This window comes from Arachis hypogaea, chromosome 5, assembly GCF_003086295.3.
Source record: "Arachis hypogaea cultivar Tifrunner chromosome 5, arahy.Tifrunner.gnm2.J5K5, whole genome shotgun sequence".
Lineage (NCBI taxonomy): Eukaryota > Viridiplantae > Streptophyta > Magnoliopsida > Fabales > Fabaceae > Arachis > Arachis hypogaea.
This window is the reverse complement of record NC_092040.1, coordinates 99,902,114-99,914,287: the sequence shown is the minus strand read 5'-3', so window position 1 is coordinate 99,914,287 and position 12,174 is coordinate 99,902,114. Positions and strand designations below refer to the sequence as shown.

The 12,174-nt window shown below is 33.5% G+C and overlaps 1 protein-coding gene across 1 annotated transcript; it reads left to right on the top strand.

Moving 5' to 3' along the window:
* The first annotated feature begins 1,797 nt into the window (after positions 1 to 1,797).
* LOC112802240 (zinc finger protein BRUTUS) lies at positions 1,798 to 11,091 on the top strand. Its single transcript, XM_025845354.3, has 14 exons — positions 1,798 to 2,454; positions 3,499 to 3,708; positions 4,499 to 4,693; positions 4,803 to 5,158; positions 5,566 to 5,794; positions 6,073 to 6,241; positions 6,347 to 7,582; positions 7,670 to 7,841; positions 7,973 to 8,191; positions 8,266 to 8,403; positions 8,950 to 9,184; positions 9,337 to 9,396; positions 9,857 to 9,928; positions 10,703 to 11,091. The coding sequence occupies exons 1-14, from the start codon at positions 2,158 to 2,160 to the stop codon at positions 10,832 to 10,834; spliced, it is 3,720 nt and encodes a 1,239-aa protein (XP_025701139.1). The 5' UTR covers positions 1,798 to 2,157; the 3' UTR covers positions 10,835 to 11,091.
* The last annotated feature ends 1,083 nt before the right edge of the window (positions 11,092 to 12,174 follow it).

Below are 12,174 nucleotides of genomic sequence, written 5' to 3'. Positions count from 1 at the left end.
AATTAATTAAGTAATATAAATTATACTAAATTATATTAATATTTAAATATTTAATCAAATCAATTAGATGAAATAATTAAGTCATTGCAATAAATTGTATTGAATGAATTAAAATAATTAATTTGGGAAACACTCTCCAGAGCATGCCACGTCAGCTCCATCATTAAATGCAGACATCCGATTTTTATATAATAGAATAGATATTCAAACTATGAAATAAATTATACATTTTCATAAATATTACATTTAAATAATTTAAATAGAAAAACCAAACAACCACCTAAAAATTCGAAATGATAAAAAACTAGGAGCATTAATAGACATTCATAGTAAAAAATATCTCTCTCTCTCTCTTTCTCTCTTATACATTTTTTTAATGGTCTATTCTATTTATAGCATTGTAGTTTAGTTTAATTACCTCGTCTTTTCCTGCAACCAAGCAGATATTGCAAGTTTGCAAATTGCAACCATAGTACATTTTTTTAAAATCAATTTTGACATTATTCTTTTATTAAAACAAAATAAAATATGGAAATAAAATCTTAAAGCTTTTTATACTACAATATTTATAATAATTATATATTCTTGATTATCACAACAAGCTAATTGTTTTGATTTGCGCAAAATACTATTAACAATTTGTGATCAGTTTCTTATCACTGAAATAGTCTTTGAAATCTGAACAGCCGAATTACAATGGAATATACTAAGTCTAATCTCATTGCGAAAGCTTTTTACTTTGTTACTCAATTTGATTTATGTATTTATGTATGATTAGAATAATGATGTATAGTATTTTCTCAAACTAACATCGATCCTAAACATCATTCTAATTTTCAAATTAAACAAGACCTTTTTTTTAATAATAATTGACATTTAAAAATAAAGAGAATATTAGGATGATGATTAAGAGAAAATATTACACATACGCTGATGTAAATAAACGTAAAAATCGTCTTTAACCTATATGATGAAATTTTTTAATTATATATTAAGGTAATAGAATATCATACCAACAATGGAGTAATGTTTAATTTCATACCTTAAGTTTTACACGTGATGAGTTAAGTTGGTCCTACAAATTTGAATCTAATAATCGAATTGTTATCTCAAGTTAACTAACATGCATAATGGTAGTTTGTAATTCAATGAAAAAAACTGGTATATTGGACCAATATTGAAGCATATTAATTCAATATAAACTATCATTTGATTCAATTAACTAAAATTTAGAAAATCAATTTAAATACTTATTCCAAAATAATACAAAAATTTGAATTCTTAACAAACATTTTGAAATAGAGTGAAATTGAATTATTTAGTAAGATTTTAACTTTTTGCAACAAAGGAAAAAAATTTTAATTAATGAAGTATTCTTTTTTCATAAACAATTTAAAAAAATTAAGAAATTAATATTTTTTATTAATATTAATCAACATTCAATTAATATTTTATTTTTATACTATTAAAATTGAAAATTTAATACTTAAATGCGTGGAATTAAAGAAACTTGATATTATTATTTTGCACTATTATTTAAATGGGTGCAATTAATTTAGCTTCTATAGATAGTTGGTAGTAGTATCTTTTTAATTTTTGTTACTTTTTTTAATACCACAAGAGATGTGATCTTGATACACACAATTGAAAGATGAAATCCTCGAAGCATCTTAGTACCTTTCAAAATTGACCACAAAGAAAACTCAGCAAATGACATGATCATCCTACGTGGCAAATCAGAGTCCACGTGGCAAGGGAATAGGCGTATAAATAACAAACGTCATCATGTCCCTCACTCTCGAACAAGTCACAACACAACACCTCGCACCTTGTCTTATCGAACTAACCAAACAACCCTTTGCAAATTCTCTTAATCTCTTCTCTTCTTCAACCCCAAAAATAAAATAAAATAAAAAACGTTTATTACAATATATAATTATATATCTGCACACAGAAAAGAAAAAAAAAAAAGAAAGAAACGTTTCTCCCTTTCTCACTCATTTACAAAGATTTAATTGTTGAGAAATGATAAAAAATAACTAAAAAAAAAAACAAAGGAAATGAAACGCGAGATAGAAAAATAGAGATTTTCCGGGAAAATTCGAGCTTCCGAGAAAGTGCGAGAAAATTGGATAGAGAGAAGGAAGGGAAAGAGCGATGGCGACGCCGTTAACGGGGGTGCAGCACCTGGAGGGAGTGGCGGTGCTGCCGAATCGCGTGAGCAAGGTGGAATCTTCCAATGGCGGCGCATTCAACGGTTCTTCGCAATTGGAGTCGCCAATTTTGATATTCTCGTTCTTCCACAAGGCGATTAGGAACGAGCTCGATGCTTTGCACCGATCGGCCATGGCGTTCGCCACCGGTGATGGTGACCGCTCCGAGCTCCGGCCGCTCTCTGAACGGTACCATTTCATCAGATCGATGTATAGGCACCACTCCAATGCTGAAGATGAGGTTCGCCACTTTCTGGATTTTTGTTCTTTCGTTTCTGTTTCTTTCTTTGGAACATGTTAAAAGTGTGTCGAAAAATGGTGTAGAAGAAACTTGGAGATTTTGAATAGGGTAAGAAAAATTGAGTTTCAGTGAAAGTATTTATTTACTTTTTTGTCGTGTGCTGAAAAATTGAAGTTTCGTAGTGGGATTTTTCATTAATCAAGATGTTTTGGTGTTTTTTTTTTTTTTTTAAATTTTCGTTCAAAGTGGATAGCCTTGTTGTCATTCTCATTATTTTTGGCTTTTGATAAGATGAATTGGATATGCAAGGCCTTAATATGGTGAATCCCTTCCTAGGGTGTCATTCTCAATTAAGATTTTGCTTTTTTTTTTCTCTTTTTATTTGTTTTTTTTAACTTTTGCCAACTGAAGAATGTTAGTTACAATCACTTCTAAGTTCTAATGTCTATACCGCTCTTGTTGATCTATATGTTGCGTGAGGAGATTAACTTGCGGTTCCTTAGTTTGTGCCTTTATGGGTTTATAAGAACAGTGAGCTATTGTTTATCACTAAATAGTAGTAAATAGTTGTAATTATATTGGTTGTGTGCTGATCCGTGAGTTGAGACTGAATTTAGATTTTATATCGAAGTAACTTTATCTAGTTCGTGATACACGATTAGATTTCTGTTTGATTTGAAATGATTGGTCTATCTCTATACACACAAATTTTGGTGGTATTATGGTATGAAAGACAGTTGGGTTGGTCTTGCAATGCATTTTATTTTATTCTTTTTCCAAATAAGTTGGATGGAAATCTGTGAGCATTGTCACCTTTGGATTTAAATCTTCAGGGCATTCTTTTGCATTTGGTTTATCATTTATCTATAGTGGTATATGCTATTGATATCTTCTTCATGGAGTCTAAGGACTGTTTTTCTTATGATTTTGATCCTATATACGTGCTTTGTACTTTCCCAAATTGATGTTTCATGATCCAATATAGTGGTTCCTGCCTTTCTGCTACAATTGAACATTCTGAGGGAAATCTATTCTGGAATGTAGGTGATTTTTCCAGCTTTAGACATACGTGTGAAGAACGTAGCACAGACATATTCTCTTGAACACAAGGGGGAAAGCAATCTTTTTGATCATCTATTTGAGCTTCTAAATTCTTCAACCCATAACGATGAAAGTTTCCCAAGGGAGTTAGCATCGTGCACAGGAGCTTTACACACATCAGTTAGTCAACACTTAGCTAAGGAAGAGGAGCAGGTAGATGTCCACTTTGACTCTTCTATTGAGATAAATGCATAGTTGATAGTTCACATAGCTTTGTTTTTTTTTTCTTTTTTCACTCCCAACAACTATAAGCTAAAGGTACTATTATTTACTGACAGGTTATTGCAGGCTAGATGCTACATACCATGTGGTATAACTGTAAAGATTATATTTGTTCGATGTCTGTTATCCAATTTGTGCTTTGCTTATTTGATGAGTTTAATATTCTTTAGTGACTACTTTCCTTAACCCAACCATGTTGATTTGAAGTTGTGATTCAGCATCAGTAGTGTAACTTTTATTAGCATAAAACTAGTCATGTGTAGTCTTTGATACGAACAATAGCAGGACTATATTGATTTTTCTTCTATAATGCCCATATACTTGTATACAAATACAAAATATGCAAACTATAATAACCTTTAATATCCTTTAAAGTAAAGGAAAGTAGCCCCATATCATAGAAGACTACAGGTTAGACCAGATCTCAATAGTTTGTTTTATTTGCAAACCTGAGAGTACCATTTCGGAGAAAAACCAAACAATGCACATCTGTCCATGTGATTGGGATTGGGTTATAAACCATAAAATTCAAACAATTAACACGTTGGCATGTTTGCTTATGAAGTCTCTCTCTCCCTTAAAAGGGTCTGAACAATACAGATATTTATCTTGTGAAATGGATGTGCGAGTTTCATTATGGAAATTATTACCTTATTTTAGAAGGATGAAAATCCCTGTTGATTTTGGTGTGTCTTACTTTTGTTTTGTTGGATGATACTAGGTTTTTCCACTGCTCATTGAGAAGTTCTCTCTGGAGGAACAAGCATCTTTAGTTTGGCAATTCCTTTGCAGTATTCCTGTGAATATGATGGCTGAATTTCTTCCATGGCTTTCAACATCTATATCACCTGAAGAATCTCAGGATTTGCGGAAGTACTTAAGCAAAATAGTTCCAGAGGAGACACTTCTTCAAAAGGTGTGATGTTAATGATGTTTTAGAGTATTATTCTTTTGTTCCTTTCTCGTTTTATATGCCTTTGAACATGTCATGATAATGTAACTGATCATATTCTTGCTTATTGAAGGTTATTTACACATGGATGGAAGGTAGAAGTAGTGCTAACACAGTTGAAAATGGTGTAGATCATTCTCAAGTTCGATGTAGTCCTAGTCCATTAACCCATCAGATTGGGAAAGTAAAATGTGCATGTGAGTCCACAGGAACGGGGAAAAGGAAATATTCTGAATGTATCATAGATGTTTCTGACACTACCGGAACACATCCGATAGATGAAATATTGCTCTGGCATAATGCAATTAAAAAAGAATTAAATGAGATAGCAGTGGAGACCAGAAAGATACAATTGTCTGGAGATTTTACCAATCTGTCAGCTTTTAATGAAAGGTTGCAATTCATTGCAGAAGTTTGCATATTTCACAGGTATTGCTTTAACTTTGTTCTATACCATGTAGAAGTATCACGTGTTTTTTCAGTTAAAAAAGTCATTATTTTGATTTCCTGTTGGATGTTTCTTTTTTAACTCATTTTGCAACATAAAAGAGTGCTGTATTTTAATTCCTTTTATACATAAAAGAGTGTGTATTTTAATTCCCTTTTATATATTGATTTACAAATTGAAATTTACAAAAGATTGAAGTGTGCTACTTTCTTAAATGCTATCCTCTTGGGGAGAATCTGTTGTTTTGATCTCCTGTAGTATATTGAGTGGCAAAATGATTTTGAAAGAAAGTCCGTTAAGTTATCTACTTTCTAAAAGCTTCCCTCTTTAGTCAATTCTTTCTCTCAATTCTCAAGGACTGACTAATTGACTTTTCTATAAAATGCAGTATTGCTGAGGACAGGGTTATTTTTCCAGCAGTAGACGCAGAGCTATCTTTCTTTCAGGAGCATGCTGAAGAAGAAAGCCAATTTAATGACTTCCGGTGTTTGATTGAAAGAATTCAAGGTGAAGGAGCAACATCTAACTCCGAAGTTGAATTTTATTCCAAGTTGTGCTCACATGCTGATCATATAATGGAAACCATCCAGAGGCATTTCAAGAATGAAGAAGTTCAGGTGAGTCTTCATTGCTTGAGTGAGATGTGGACTGTACGTAGTGTTAATCTTCAAAAGCATGTCATAGCTTGGCAAACGCCTGATAAGTATAAGCAATGCTTTTATTAAGTGAATTAATTATTTGTCTTTCCGGTAGATAAATATGATGTAGGAGAGGTTCTGTACTTCTTAATCCCTAGTTGAATTATGGAAAAAAGTTGGTCAAAATAGTTGCAACAGTAAGCTATCTTTTTTATTTAATTTTTTTTAATACATGATAGATTCTGTCTCATCTGTAGGTTCTTCCACTTGCACGGAAGCACTTTAGTATCAAAAGGCAACGTGAACTTCTGTATCAAAGCTTGTGCATGATGCCTCTGAAATTGATTGAACGTGTGCTGCCATGGTTGGTTGGATCATTGACTGAAGATGAAGCAAAGATGTTTCTGAAAAATATGCAATTAGCAGGTTTTCTGTCTATTTTAAAATTTTCTTCTTGTGGAAAGAAAATACATATATGATGAGTACTTTAGCATGAGACTTCCAATCTAACAATTTTGCAATTCATTCCAGCTCCAGCGACAGACTCTGCTTTAGTCACACTCTTTTGTGGTTGGGCTTGCAAGGCTCGTAACTATGGTCTGTGTTTGTCTTCAAGTGCATTAGGTTGCTGTCGTGCTCAAACATTTGCTGACATTGAAGAGAATATTGTTCAGCCCTCCTGTGGTTGTGCTTCTACATCATCTGCTAGAGATTGTTTTCTGTTAACTGGATCAGATTCCCAAAGATCAGTGAAGCGCAACACGACGGAGTTGCACAAGAATGGAGACGTCCCAGAAACTTTAGAAAATGAAAGTATCCAGAAACAATGTTGCAGTCCCCGATCTTGTTGTGTGCCAGCTTTAGGAGTTAACACTAACAATTTGGGGCTCAGTTCACTTTCTACAGCCAAGTCTTTACGCTCCTTGTCTATCGCCTCTTCTGCCCCATCCCTGAATTCTAGTCTTTTCATATGGGAAACAGACAGCAGCCCATGTGATGTAGGATCGACAGAAAGACCAATTGATACCATATTTAAATTCCATAAAGCTATACGCAAAGACTTGGAGTATTTAGATGTTGAGTCTGGGAAGCTTAATGAAGGTGATGAAACTACCATTCACCAATTTAGTGGAAGGTTTCGTCTTCTATGGGGTTTATATAGAGCTCATAGTAATGCTGAAGATGATATAGTATTCCCTGCATTGGAATCCAAAGAGACACTTCATAATGTGAGCCATTCATACATGCTAGACCATAAGCAGGAAGAAAAATTATTTGAAGATATTTCTTGTGTTCTTTCTGAGCTTTCATCGCTTCATGAAGCCATGCAGAAGTCCCACATGTCGGAGAATTTAGATGAAATTAATATGGGATCTTCTGATGCTAAAGATAGTGATAATATCAGAAAGTACAATGAGCTTGCAACTAAGCTTCAAGGGATGTGCAAATCAATAAGAGTGACCCTGGATCAGCATATTTTTCGGGAAGAACTTGAGCTCTGGCCATTGTTTGGGAAATATTTTACTGTGGAAGAGCAAGACAAGATAGTGGGCCGAATAATTGGAACTACAGGTGCTGAAGTTCTCCAATCTATGTTACCATGGGTAACTTCTGCACTTACTGAAGACGAACAGAACAAAATGATGGACACCTGGAAACAGGCAACTAAGAACACTATGTTCAATGAATGGCTAAATGAATGCTTAAAAGAGAGTCCAGTACCTGTTTCACCAACAGAAACATCAGAGTGTAGCACTTCTCAAAGAGGTTTGTAATATGCTTTGAGTTATTTTCATTCTATGGCAATTGCTGGATGAATAATTGAAAGTATCATGTGTTATGGTATTGTCTCAGGTGCTGACTATCAAGAAAGCTTGGACCTCAATGATCAGATGTTCAAGCCAGGTTGGAAAGACATATTCCGGATGAATCAGAATGAACTTGAATCAGAGATCCGGAAGGTCTATCGTGACTCAACTCTTGATCCAAGGAGAAAGGCATATCTTGTCCAGAATCTAATGACAAGGTTGCTTCTGGTGACCATTACCTCTTGTTTACATAAATCTGACATTCTGACAATAAACTGCATCTTCATTTTTTATAGAATTTTAGTCTATCTCATCAAGCTGTAGTTGCTTAGTTAATGTTATGTTGTAGTCGTTGGATTGCTGCCCAGCAGAAGTTACCAAAAGCTTTATCTGGGGACTCCTCTAATAAAGAAATAGAAGGACGCTCACCATCATTTCGGGACCCAGAGAAGCAAGTTTTGGGTTGTGAGCATTATAAGAGAAATTGTAAGGTTCGTGCAGCTTGTTGTGGCAAGTTATTTACATGCAGATTTTGCCATGACAATGTGAGCGACCACTCAATGGATAGGTAAATATTTTTTTAATCATATTTCATAATATTTTATGTGGATTATATTTCTAATTACCCATTGATGATTGCAGAAAAGCAACATTGGAAATGATGTGTATGGTGTGTCTGACTATACAGCCAGTTGGGCCTGTATGCATGTCTCCTTCATGTAATGGACTTTCAATGGCCAAGTACTATTGCAATATTTGCAAGTTTTTTGATGATGAAAGGTATTTTTGCATTTGATTCTTGCTTTAGAAGTAAATCTTCAACAAATGCCTTTGACCTAGTACCTTGGTTATTGTAGTGAATTACATTAGGACTGAGATTAACTTATCACCTATGGTTATGGATAATCTGTATCCACCATTTAACGTATAAAGTCAATTAGTAAACAAAATAAACTTGTGGAGGTTTCATAGGAATGATACAGGACATTCAGTAAATATTAATGATTGAAGTAAATGAGTGCAATGCTGAATCCATACCCTGTAATACAAATTCATATATTTTCAAAATGACAGAGGATATACAAATATGTTTGAACATGGAATTGTGATTCCAATATTCACAAATTTTTTATTCTTGTGTATACAGATGTATGTTTTATTTATACTTGTGATTCTGTGAAATAATATGGAAAATGTTTCCTATGGTCACTGCTACGTGATTGCCTTAGAGGGAACTGCTTGGAAACTTGTGCCCTATTTGATTCAGTTTATTTATCTTTTCCTTGTAGATTTTCGGATGCTAATTTGAGAACCTTTTTTTTTCAGGAATGTGTATCATTGCCCATATTGCAATATTTGCCGTGTTGGCCAAGGGCTTGGGATTGACTATTTTCATTGCATGAAATGCAATTGTTGCTTGGGAATAAAATCAACATCTCACAAGTGCCTGGAGAAAGGTTTAGAAATGAACTGCCCAATATGCTGTGATGACTTGTTCACATCAAGTGCGACAGTCAGGGCTCTACCATGTGGACATTACATGCATTCAGCTTGCTTTCAGGTATGTCATGCTCATTTTAGGATTTTTCCCTATAGAACAAGGGGTAAAGAGTATTTGAAACATTTATCTCTTATCTTCTTTCTGATTCTTCAAATGAAGTAATTTCAAGGAAGGTTTCTCATTCAATTTTACACTTTGTTGTGAAATGTTAGGCATACACATGTAGTCACTACACATGCCCAATCTGCAGCAAGTCATTGGGAGATATGGCGGTAAGAATATTCTCTTCGTAAATATCTACGAGCAGGTCTGGTATTGTATAGCTGTTTTTTTATTGTGCATACAATTATGTGCTATGATTGATCTTTACAAACTTCTGCATGTGATGGCACTATATTAGGTGTTTGATAAAACTAAATAGTGTAAGGATACATGTGCTTTTGTTGACATTTCATTAGAAGATTTAGAAAAGATTAGTGATATCAAAGAATGCTCATGTTAAATCTTGGTACCATAAACTATTTGGGTATGAAATGATTAACTAAGGGATATCTAAGGTGAGAGGGTTGGAGGTACAGTTGTACTCTTGGTAGACTACTATTAGGATATAAATATTTGGTCGAAAAGCACTGGTTATCGAACTCTTCTGAGTTCTGATCCTGCTTTCATGTGGAAAGTGAAATGCATAATATTACATGGCATGCAATACTTAATTGTTCTTTACCATCCCAGGTTTACTTTGGTATGCTTGATGCTCTATTGGCTACTGAGGAGCTTCCTGAAGAGTACAGGAGCCGCTATCAGGTAATACTTCTGTTGCATGAATATTATTTGGTCTGATTACTCGTCTGTATTCTTTGTGGCTTCTTTGCAATGATGCATTTTGGCTTTTTAATTTACTCGAAAAAAGCAAGTCAGTTAATCTCAAATGAAAATTTAAAATTTGTTTCGTATCGTTTGCTTTATGCACTCAATTATACAGTTTCCCCATCTGTTTCTATGTTTTATGAAATTTCTTTCATGTCTAAATTTATGACTTACATGTCTCATTTTGTATACACAGTGAGAAACATTATTTTGTTGGATACTATTTTTCATTCAGCCACCACCCAGATTTTTCATCACAATCTACAATACTTTTGTGCCAGCTCCACATGCAAATTTTTAATAGACATTAAATAATATTACAATGTTTAACTCAAGGTAGTCAAAGGCGAAGGTGCCATGAATGCTGAGCCTCAACTTTGAAAGGCGCAGAAGCTTTTCTTGCCTTGCCTTTTGCATTTTACGCACCTTTGACTATTCTGTTTTAAGTATTATGTTTAATTACTTAGCAGTTAAAATACCCTTGTGGCTTTGTGATTGGGAGGAAACAGGATCTGCAAAAGCCGCCAGATACTAGGGATGAGATTTCATATTCTTACATAGCTCATGTTTTCTTCCTCCAGTAACTCATATAGCATAGACATTTTGTTTTTTTCTCCCTCATGTTCATGATCAGTGCCAATGGAATGAATATGCTGAAATTTGTTAGGCAAATAATGAACCTAGAAGTGGTATTGTGTAATGGCAATGCAGGATGTACTCTGCAATGACTGTGATAGAAAGGGCACTTCACGTTTTCACTGGTTATATCACAAATGTGGATTCTGTGGCTCCTACAATACTAGGGTGATCAAGACTGAGGCTACCAATTCTAGCTGCTCCTAGTCCTAGTTAGTGGTGCTCCTATTTGACGAAAGAGCTAAAGAGGTACAGGAGTTTGTAAATAACATGTATAGCCAATCCAAAATTTTCCACTACAAGGATCTTTGGTTATGGATTCCTCTTTTTCATGATTTAAGTTACAAAGTTCTCTTTCTCTTCCCAGATGCCTTCTCATGAGTTTGAAGCACCAAATCAGTTCCTTAGTTATGTATAGATGAACACTTTCAAACTTATATTTTTGCAATTGATAACTTAGTATATCCTCTTGTACTTTTCCCTCTCTATTTCGCTGTTTTAAGTTCATTGACTGTTTATAAGAGACTAGCTACCCTAGGTCAGCTTCTGCATGAGCTTAGTTTTGTTTCTATTTTTAAATGATAGTAAATAATCATAATGTATGCCAGTTTCTCTAATATTTTAACCTGAAAAGATTTTAATTAAGTAGCTTAGGTTCCGTTCATGTATAATAGATAATTTTGAGCATGATTGTATAGTAATATTACACACAATTGAATGATCATGCAAATTACGTGATTAATTGCTACTTTGGTAGTTTATAGTTAGTTAAGGGTGTAAACAATGTTTTACTTTCTTTTTTTTTTTTATTTTTCCCTAATACGTTTAAATTTGCGCAAAGAAATTTTTTTAATTGAACAGTTATTCCCCATATGGCAGTTAGAATTAGGCACAGAATAAGAGTTGAAATTGGAATTGGACATCCCAATTTCAAAGTAGGACTGGCAATAGGTAATCTTACCCGCGGGTTAATAAATTTTTAAAAATTTTACTATATCTTATTCGTAGGTTGAGAATTTCTTAATCTTAATTTTACTCACACTCTAATATTTTAAACCTGATTCAACCCGCAAAAAAATAAAAAAATTTTAAACAAATATAAAATTTAGTTATTCTAAATTTTATACATATTAATAAAATACAAAATAAAAAATTGTTTAAATTAAAATTAAAAATAATAAAATCTTTAAAAAATTTAACATAAAATTATAAATAATATGATCATTAATTAGTTTATTTGTTATTTCAAATTTTTATAAAAAAAAGATTGTGAGTTTAATACTCATTTTCTTCACTATATACATAACTTTTACATATATATTATATAATATATTAAAGGTGTGGGTAGGATAGAGTAGGGTATACCTTGAACCCGTACCTTACCCTACTCGTCGGCGAACTCACACCGCATTCTATCCTATCCTACCCGCAACGAATTAGGTAGACAACCCTACTCTAACGGATTGGTCCGGCCCTAATTACAAGTTTGGGAGTTGGGACAACTTATAAAACTCGGATATCCTCATTACTAATTTCATGGAATTGAT

What these genes read in the sequence shown, in the direction of transcription:
- LOC112802240 (XM_025845354.3), top strand. Translation starts at nt 2,158, where the DNA reads ATGGCGACGCCGTTAACGGGGGTGCAGCACCTGGAGGGAGTGGCGGTG. An exon ending in AGGAGACACTTCTTCAAAAG is followed by an intron (nt 4,694 to 4,802) that starts GTGTGATGTTAA and finishes TGCTTATTGAAG; the next exon opens with GTTATTTACACATGGATGGA. An exon ending in GTCCAGAATCTAATGACAAG is followed by an intron (nt 7,842 to 7,972) that starts GTTGCTTCTGGT and finishes GTTATGTTGTAG; the next exon opens with TCGTTGGATTGCTGCCCAGC.